Below are 10772 nucleotides of genomic sequence, written 5' to 3' on the forward strand. Positions count from 1 at the left end.
TAATCTCTGTGAATTCATATATGCAACTACTGTCAGAATATAGACTTACACAGCCATTTGGAAATTAAGGTAGGGATTCCTCAAAAAGCAAGAACTAGGTCTTCTACATAGTCAAGTTACAGAACTGTTGGGCATCTTCTCAAAGACTCTCTATACTACTGCAGAGATACTTACTCACATCTGTCCCCTGGTGCTCTACTGAAATATCCAGGTAATGGAAGCAGTGGAGGTGTCCCTCTGCTGAGGAAAGGATAAAGAAATGTAGTGCATTTACATGAAGAGACATTACTCCACTGTTAAGAAAAATGAAAGTGTGAAACTCACAAGTAAATGGATAGAACTGGAAACAATCAATGTAAGCAAAGTTAACCAAACCCAGAAAGACAGACATGACACACTTTCTCTCATACGTGGATGTTAGCACTTGAAATACACACAGAGGTTAGGAAACTAATAAGGGGACATGGAGATGGGGAATCTTTTCAAGGAGGGAGATAGAGCACAGTAATATAAAAAAAGAGGAATATGAAACAGAAAGTATCAAATGCAGTGATGGGTACAGGAGGACATGGAGGAGGGACAACTAACACTAAGACACTTCTGCAGAAGCCAGATGGAAAAATTCATATATGAACATATATGAACCCCCTCCCCCCGCCCCGTAACACAGAGACAATGCCCCAACTAGACGTCATGTGTTAGCAAATAAAGCCCTTCTTGTACCCTTGGTAATATGGCCTCTCTTTGGGACTACTGACCTTCTTGGCCTAAAACTTTCTACAGCACATGCTCCATGTTCTAGACATCTTTAACCTCACAGAGACTTCAAAGCATGTCCATCTTCATTCTCACAGCTTTTGATGTTATGCTTTAAAGGCTAGAATACAAGGACTTCAACCGTGCCCCAGATTGTGTGTACTTGCTAAACCCTCATGATCCAGCAGAGTTCCTACACCCTTTATTCTGCATGTCCGCAGAGCATCATATGACCAATGCAGAGATTTGCTGTCAGCTCAAGTAGTGCCTAGGATCCCATGGACCATGTCTACAGAAGTTTCTGTGTACTCAAGGGAAGAGCCAGGGGAAACATTTCCCTAGGTGGTGGTCCCCCTTTCTCCTGGGAGGCTGTTGGTCACCAGCCTGAGGAGACAAAGGAACAGAGACAGAAAACAAGGTTCAGATGGTCATGTACGGAAGAATGACCTGTGGAGACAGCTGCAGCAAGACAAGTCTAAATTGTTTCAGGGATAGGGTAAATAGGGGCTTTTTTAGGTATGCGGATGGAAAGGGCTAATTGGCCTCAGCATCAAGCAAGCAGAAAGGACTGATTAGGTCTAATATAGCACTGAATAACCATGTAGGCAAAAAGTCAGAGTGGGATCTCTCTCTCTCTCTCTCTCTCTCTCTCTCTCTCTCTCTCTCTCTCTCTCTCTCTCTCTCTCTCTCCCTCCCTCCCTCCCTCCCTCCCTCCCTCCCTGTGTGTGTGAGTGTGCGTGTGTGAGTGTATGTGTGTGTACAGAGTTATGCAGCCTTGCAGAGAACTGTGTACAAGTTCACGATTTAGACAAAGCCAGCCACCTGTGTTCAGCAACACTCTCCTGAAAGAGGCAGAGACAGAGATGCCCCGCTGAAAAAGGGAGTCTCCCATTTTGTTCAGAGCTCCTAAATCCATCTGGTTATGGTCAAGGGGGTTGCTACTATAATAGTAGGGTTGCTTAAAACTAGGTCACCCTATGCTAGAAGAACACTCTATATTGTTCTATTAATCTTTTAATTAAGTTCAAACTCTTAAAACTTTGAACTTGGTCAAGGTATCCTCAAGATATCATTCCTGAGCCGGGCGTGGTGGCGCACACCTTTAATCCTAGCATTTGGGAGGCAGAGGCAAGTGGATTTCTGAGTTCAAGGCCAGCCGGGTCTACAAAGTGAGCTCCAGGACAGCCAGGGCTATACAGAGAAACCCTGTCTTGGAATACCAATATATATACCTATATATACCAATATATATACCTATTTTATTGCCTCAGTACAAAATATTTGGTGTTGGTGGATTATTGATATTATTATTATTTATTGTTTTTCCTCCTTTTTCTCAAATTCTTCTTTTCTCTTAATTTTGCAGTACTGAGGATTGGACCTAGGGCCTTGAATATATTAGTTCCACACTTTACCGCACAGCTACATCTCAAGATTTTTGGCTTCTTTATAGTTTCCGTATCTCTTTAGCAACCACATCATCCTTGATCTCCACATTATGATCATTGTCATCATCACCATCATCATCATCATTGTTACTATTACTATCATTTTTGTTTTTCAAGACAGGGTTTCTCTAGGAAGTCCTGGCTATCCTGGATCTCACTCTGAAGACCAGGCTAGCCTGGAGCTCAGAAATCTGCCTGCCTTTGCCTCCCTAGTTCTGGGATTAAAGGCATGCACCACCACTGCCTGGCTGATCTCAACTTTCAACTTCTTTATTTTCTGAGAAATTTTCAAGTTTTCTAATGCTTCAGATTTATTTTTTTGTTTCCAACTTTCATTGTAATGTGGCAAAAAGCAGCTAGCAATATTTAAACTATGGGGCTAAATGCATTGAGATTTCCTCTTTCTTTTAGAGTTAATATCCTGAAAAATATCTAGGCATGACCAGAGTGTAGACAAGATCTTCACAGTGCAGCACAAGGAAGGGCTCTCTTGCACAATTCACCATGGAATATTCATTCATCTGAACACTCATCACAAACAGTCTTTAAGTTCTTTATTCCAGTTGGCATTTTCTCATCGAATCTCTGGTTTAGGTGCTCTGCGTACAGGTGCATATTTTCTACCTCATAGTTTTGCACTGTTCTAAACTCACCCTTACAAATCAGTGCTAAAGGCTCCCAACTTATAATATTAGGAAGCCCTGGATGTCAAAGCCCTGGACCCCCTTCTCTGATACCAATTTTCTTTGCCAGTCAGTATGTTACACACACACACACACACACACACACACACAGAGAGAGAGAGAGAGAGAGAGAGAGAGAGAGAGAGAGAGAGAGAGAGAGAGAAGAGAGAGATCTTTATATCTCCATATCTCTATCATTTCTTGTCTATATCTATATCTTTTTCTATAAAACCAAAAAATGTATTAACTCTTTATTTTAGCAATGTTAGTCCAAGGACTGCTAGAACATTAATTTGGGCTGAGGTAATAATAATATATGGTAGTAGGAGTATCTAGCAATCTAATCATCTCATGCCTAACAGGATGGAAAGACAGGAAGCTGGGAGAATACACATCTTTCTGGGGAATGGCCAGTGATCTACTTTCTCCAAGTAGATACCTTCTCCGATTTTTACTGTCTTCCAATAATGATACCATACTGTGAATATATCAAGAGGTGACTATAGTAACTACACTGGGTCCTCCAGAATCTACTTATTCCACTAAATCCCATCACTAGTATCAGACACGAATTCAATTCTGTGTAGTGGGTCTTATCTACAATCATAAAATGATTGGTTGCCCCAATAATAACTTGCCACACTCACTTAGGACACCTTATCTGGCAATTGGCAGTGTGGCACACGAGATCTACAGATGAATACGAGTATTGATGTATGTCTTTCACCATCAGCCTGTGCAGAGTCTTTTAAAACTATGAACGTTGTCTATTAAAGAAGGAGCTATGATCTCAGTTACAGTTTGTCTTTCTGATCCTACAACAAAACTGTGTGCCATCTTCATAAATAAGATCTTACAATCTAGTTCTGGTGGGAACCAACAGCAGTGACAATCGCCTGAATTGTTTAAGAACATCTCTGATGTCAACAATGCACTGGGATGTTCGTTTAATAAGCTATAACTCCTGGAAATCGTTTTATCTACCCTTTGGGGTAACTCTACAGAGAAACTACTTTAACCTAGAGCTATGTGCATGAATCGCATGGAAGATTATTTTTCCTGGCTTTTAACTTTATTATCATGCACATCATTTGTAGGCTACACAGCATGTAAATGTTAGTGGCATTTTTGTCATAGCTAGGAATCATAAATATTTTCATAATATATTTAGTGAACAATACTGAAGTTTAATTTGATGCCATTATTACTTCAAAATCATATATAAGATAAACCTGTAGTTAGTTCTTGCCATTCACACAATTACCAAAGAGGTGCATGCTACCACTGTGTTTCAGTAGATTTCTTTACTATGATGATATTGTATTGCAGTTTAACTGGAATTCTTTCTGATACTATGTATCTTATTTATAAATTTTATTTTGAAAAGAGCATACCTTTGATCAGACTGAAAGGATGGGCTGGATCTTATTAGAAGAGAGTAAAGCTTAGATTCCATGGGTAGGTTTCAAGATCATTTACATAAAATACGCTTCAATTGGGAAAGTTACCTAAAATTATCTTTGATGTGATGAATATTCCTAGTTGTTTCCTCCTTCCTGAAAAGATGATGTCAAAATTATGTGCCTGAGAGTGGCTTACTTGTGACATACCCAAGTTAATTACGAAGGCTTCTGCAACTAAAGATGAACTTAAAATAATCTGATTTTGATATATGAGGTCTTTAATTTTTCTAAATAACCAGCTTCTATGTAATCACTTGGCAATGTGTGTGTGTGCATGTGCGTGTGCATGTGCGTGTGCGTGTGTGTGTATATATATACTTAAAAACACCAGGACCTCTGAATTTAGAAGAAGGACTACTCTTTTGGCATTGCAAAATCATGGACCTGGTCCTAATACTGCTTTTCTAATTGAATTTACAGAATTTCTCTCGGATGTAATATGTACATCATTTTGAGATTTAATTTTTTATTTAATTATTTAATCCATCTTCCATTTTTCTTTACTAATAAAACTTCACTAGCAATAATATTACTTGATTAAGTAGACTTTAGTGTCCTTTACCCATTGTAAAACATTCTCTCTAAATGAGAAAAGTATGTTACTTTCTTTTAAGTCAGGCTATTTTTATCTCTGTCATTGGTTCTTGTCTAGTAAAGTGTGTTTTGTTATTTTCTGATCTGGTCTTAAATAACAATATCAAATTTGAAGTTTAAACCAAGGCTCCAAGATGATAAATATCAAAGAATAATCCAAGCTGTGAGGAACAATGTCGAAGAAGTTTCAGAAACCTGTTACAAACCTTTTAGTATGAGTTCAAATAAATGAAATATTAAGTTACTGAAAATAGAAAAGCGTGTATAAAAAAATTTCCAGTAAAGAGATCCCAATATTGGAGAGGTAGAATTACTCCTTCTTACTCCAAATCAATCGAAACGAGTCTCCATGGGAAGAGAGGGCTTATTGCTCAAGGCACTTTGGAAATGGAATATAATCCTAGCTGAGAGAGTGAAAAATTATGTGAGCCAATAGGGAAAAGACTGTATAGGCTTGAGATCTTCCAAGTGCATTGTGGGAACAAATGCCTCCTGAGGGCTGCATGTGGAATTATTTGAGTGGAGAAAGGTCTGAAAATGTAACAGCAAGTTTCTGGGAGGTGCTAAGACAGTCGGACGTTCTTGTTCTGTCAGCAGGCTGGGGTGAAACCCCCAGCTATGGTACTTAATATGAAGTACCTGGACACGCCTCCCATCCGCTCACAAGATACATAGTCTACATAACCTGCCCGGTCTTGTGAGTAAAAACTGTGTGGCTCTGGTACTGATCCAGGAGGCATTCGGGTCTCCTTTTATGTTTATCTGAAACTTTATTCAATTTTTAATCAGTTCTCCTCAACGTTTTGGGCAGTATTGGAATAGTTTCCACACTAATGCTTTCCTTATCTTCAGGGTTTATATAAAGCTGGAAGTTTATATAAAGCTCTAAGACTATAAATTCTATTAATTTGTTTTGGCAGATTATTTTACCAGTCTCTCATACTCATTCTAATTTGTTTTAAATTCATAGCAGCAGCCAATCAGTACATGGCTAAAAACATTGGTCATTAGGATTTGTTTAAACTTGGTTTCTGTAAAAGAAACATCCAGGATAATCACGCCGTCCTGAGTGTGACGTAGTAAATGCTTCTCTCGTGCATTTTGTCTCTGTGTTTCCAGACTAAGCTGCAACTTCAAAGGTTAAACAATCATGCAAAGATGTGTTGTTGTACTCTGCAAACCCCCTGGCTGAAAGAAAAATACTCCATCTTTGGAGAAACGCACTACTACAAAATCCATTATCAAATCCCGTCTTCCGCACTTTACAAACCGCTCTCTCCTGGGAATGTTAGCGCACCCCCTGTCCACCAAAGGCCAATTTTGTCTTACCTATTTGTTATTTGATGTTTTTAGGTGAACTTGATCTTCATAAGAACTCAGAAGAGTTGGGAAATACTGAAGAAAAGCATGATGACACACGTCCATAGGTGTGAACAAACTTTAAGAGTTCAGTTGTTCTAAACACAAGAGGTAATGTAAGACCTCTTCCCTCTTCCCACAATCCTTCTCCCATCTCCCTTCCATTTCTCCTCTGAGTGGGTGTGGGACCCCCTGGGAAAATCCCCGCCCCTCCCGCCCCTGCCCTGGCACTTCAAGTCTCTAAGAGGCTAGGTGCTTCCTCTTCCACTGAGGCCAGACAAGGCAGTCCAACTAGAATCCCATGTGCAGGCAAACAGCATTTGGGATAACCCCAGTTTCAGTTATTCAGTACACACATGAAGACCAAGCGGCACATAAGAAACATATAAGAAACCTAATTTCTAAAGTGAATTACTTGTATAACACATTCAGAGACAAAGGACTCCATTTAAATATTATTCTATTTTTAATGTACTTTTTTCAATCACGTACATTTTATTTACTGAGATTACAATTTTAATACTTTAAGCACAATAATCTATATTTTATATGGTTTATGAAAAAGATTCCAGAAGAAATTTTTACAGTGGGAGAAGACTTAGAATTACTTTTCTGTGGCATATAAGGAACCATTAATAACATAAATATCATGCTTGCTAGAAGTCTGTGGATAAAAATAGTCTTGCTTTTAAAAATGGCTTCTATGACTTGCTTTCCATCTGCCAGATTGATAACCCTAGAAATAATACTGTAGAAACGTGAAGACTATTTCTATATATTATGAAGTTTTAATGAGTGGATATATTAATATTAGTGTCTATTCAAACAGAACCACTGCCTTGGAAGGAAACAGGATGAACATACAACTAGAGAGGAAGGAGTATGTAGTATACATGTCTTAAATATTACAAAATGCATATCAAACAAATAGCAAGTGCTGTAAGGAATATTATGTTGCTTTAGTAGCAGGGGCACAGGAAAGCGGTGAGGGAGCCATGCCAGACCCTTGAGATGCTGTCATTGACTCTTCAGATGCTGGTTTGAAAGAGTTCAATGTGATTTGGCATTTAAGGCAATTCTTCAGTATTTGTGCAAAGACTCACTTGTGAGCATCTTAGATATGTTACATGAGTATCCCATGGTGGCTATAATTCCTGTTTAATACATGAAGGTTGAAAATAAAGCATATCACCAGTGGCTTGTCAGCATCTCATGCCCATTTATGTATTTAATTGCTAGCAACCATTATAAGGACTGTCCATACTTTCCACACAGATTGTATATTTATTAGCTCTAGTGATCCTGGTCACTTAAGATGAATCTGAATCTGAATATGCATAATTAAACAATATTCCTCCCTTTAGGACACTGCAACCCAACGTTTATTATATATCACCACAAAAAGGATAGAAAATAGTTTGGGTCAGCATTTTATAAATATTTATGACTATTTACCCAACATGTATATAGGGAATACAAGTCACCAGTGTGTTTACTAAAATGACTGTTCAATGTATGAAAAAAAAGTGTACTGGAACTAAAAACTGTGCAAAACAGAGACATTTAAAACAGAACTAGACAGCAATTGCTATTCACTACAAATCTCTTATTTCTGGCAGAGTGTATAAGTCCTATGTAAAAAAAAAAAATTCAGTAGCTGACCCTTATGTAGACTAAATAATATTCTTAATTTTTCCTTATTTATTTTTAGTTACCCAAACTTGTAATTTTCACGTGTGACATGTTTTGAAGCCTGTAGTCTTCATGGAATGGTTAAATTGAACTAAATACTAAGTGTATGCTCTCCCACATTTATCACTTTTTGGTGGCTAGGTGAAAAGATACTCTCAGAAAGTTTCCAGAACACAATACATCATTACTTACAATATATTCTGAATTTATCTTTCGAGTTTATTTTTGTGATCTAACTGAAATGTTCTATCTTCTAACCAACATCTACCCAACCCACCTTCCCATCCCTTCTCTGATCTCATTTTCATTTGATTTTTATTTCAGGAAAATGAAAGCAGCATGAAAAACACGCAAAGACCTTGATTTTCTAAAAAAATAAAATAAAATGTTTGGCTCAGTCCATTTTAGTGGACTCCTCTGTAAGGAAGAAGAACATAAATTTCAGTCAAGTAACTGAGCCACAAAGATCCCACAAGTTATCATTAGGATTCTGGCCACTGTTTCTGCCATGGTTTTCCTTCCATGATTTGGTCATCTTAGCCAGAGAAATCTTTTAAGACTGAAAGCTGGATGCTTTCAAGTTTTCATCATTTTTAACTTGTGTAGAAGATGGAATGGATTTCAATATACGACTTGCACTGTGTTACTCCAGAGTGACACAACAACACAATTGTCAACAAGCAAGGACAAGAAGAAGAAGAAAAAAAAAGAGTAAAAGAAAAGTAAAACAAAATGATGAAAACCCTGTTTTCTTGCAATGCTGATCTGGTAAGACTGTTTTGTTTTAAATGCATGGGAATAGAATGAGAATCAGATCTGTCTTCAGAAGCGCCAGCAACAGCTGACCATAAGAGCTGCCGCACAGTGATTGGATGAACGCCTCTATCGGCCTCCAGCTGGGAAACTACAGTGCCATTTTCTCCTGAAGTCATCGACCGACTATCCTGCAGCCATCCATTGAGTTTTAAGGCACTAGTGTATCACCCAGGTGTGTGTGGTCATATTATAGGTCATAGCTTGCTGTAGGGCCTATGTAACAAGGAACATCAGTCATTGCAGGAGAGGGGCACTTGAAGGGAAGACAGAATTTTCCTTCTGGGATATTGTTACCACTAGAATATAAAGATATATTACAGGCTGAGGCATAAGATGTGTGTGTGTGTGTGTGTGTGTCTGTGTGTGTGTGTGTCTGTGTGTGTGTGTGTGTGTCTGTGTTGTAGGTGTGTGCACTCATGCTCAGAGGTGTATATGGAAACCCATACTTTTCTGTACAGCTAAAACTGTTATGTGATGTGACTTTTTAATTTTACTGAAAAGAAATGAACTGCAACCCTCAGAGGCCCTGCTTCTTGGTCATGTTTTGCCTGAGCATGTGTGAAGTAGCTAACAGGAATGGTCAAGCCCAATTAGATGTTGTAGCATTTTCACTGTATATACACTTCAGGGATTGCGAACTTCGTGAAAGGTGACAATTAGATGGAATGAACAGTTACTGTCAATTAGATGATGTGCAGAAAGGTTCGCCCATCCTAATGAGTTGCTTCTCGCACCTGTGTTTCCCCCAGGTTCCTCAAGGCTAAGCAATATTTCAGAGAGGGACATGGCAAGAAGCTTTTAAGCCTAAGTTGTGAGGTCTTTATAACTCACAATTTAGATCTACTTTAATGTGTAAGCCATATTCTCTATGCATATTTAGTATGCATTTATTGTATTTAAGATATATTGTGAGTAGACTGTATAAAATGCTTTTAAATGTTCTATGAATTAGATTCCTAGTGTTATTATTGTCTAAATCTTGTTAAATAATTGAATTGTATCATAGCCATTATAATGTGATGGATATTTTAAATATCAACAGTAAAGATTGATCTATAATAATGTGTTGAGAAGATTAATAGAAATGTGTATGTTAGTAGCCTTTGTCCTTTAAAATGGACATTTTATTTCTATTTATGGAGAAACTGTAACTATTGCTTTTCAAGTCTTCTTTTTAAAAATGAGATATTTACTATCTAGAAAACACTCTGCTTTCAAAGTAAAATCTGAGAGTCTAAGAAGTCTAATTACTATTGTTCCTAATTGAGCCAGTCGTCTTTCAGTAAAGCCAGAATCTAAGGAGAGAAGAATAAAATGAAGCTCTGCTCCTCTCATGGCGTAGAAAATACATCTATTTTGTTCTTTTGATCTCTATGCTTGGTTAATGTAAATTAAAGAATATGCACATTGATCAGTGTATGTCTGCTAGCCTAATTGTCCAGGCTATGTGACTTACAGAGCACTGTGACCGACTTGCAGGGGTAGCTGGGGAGGCACACTGCTTCAGAGCCATCACACTGCCTGGACCATGCACGCTACTCCTCACCTCCCTCCCTTTTCTTCCTATCTCCACGATGCCCAATGTGTCTGATATTTTGCCTTTGGCCTTCCACACACCTTCCTTCCTCTCTCCACAGGACAGCTCCTACTGGAAGATAATAAGTAGGGGTCACACCGGAGATCACACGTGCCTCCAAATGTACAGATAATAGTGTGAAAGACCACACCATGAGGCGGGACTCTCTCTCTCCAAAGGCTGCTGCACCTGCTTTGCATTTGTACTCACAGCGACCCACCATACACTTGCGAGTTCATCTGCCTTTTCATTTAGCCAGAACTTTACTTTTTAACATGACAACCTATGATTCTTGTGTTTTTATTATGCTGCAACTCTCTGTATTTCCTACTATATATGATTGCTAAATAAATCATATTTGATCGAAATTATCCTGACCCACTTA

The 10772-nt window shown here is 38.3% G+C and overlaps 1 protein-coding gene across 4 annotated transcripts in view; it reads left to right on the forward strand.

Annotated features, from left to right (window-relative positions):
- Pde1a (phosphodiesterase 1A) overlaps positions 1 to 8753 on the forward strand; it is a 281786-nt gene extending 273033 nt beyond the window's left edge. For all 4 annotated transcript variants that reach the window (XM_021151272.3, XM_029470625.2, XM_029470639.2 and 1 more), the window contains 2 exons: positions 6298 to 6414; positions 8320 to 8753. In XM_021151272.3, the coding sequence (XP_021006931.1) occupies positions 6298 to 6371 (74 nt within the window). In that variant the 3' untranslated portion in view covers positions 6372 to 6414; positions 8320 to 8753. The remainder of the gene's footprint in view (positions 1 to 6297; positions 6415 to 8319) is intronic.
- The last annotated feature ends 2019 nt before the right edge of the window (positions 8754 to 10772 follow it).

The sequence above is a fragment of the Mus caroli genome, unplaced genomic scaffold, assembly GCF_978045245.1.
Source record: "Mus caroli unplaced genomic scaffold, Mus_caroli_1 scaffold_2, whole genome shotgun sequence".
Lineage (NCBI taxonomy): Eukaryota > Metazoa > Chordata > Mammalia > Rodentia > Muridae > Mus > Mus caroli.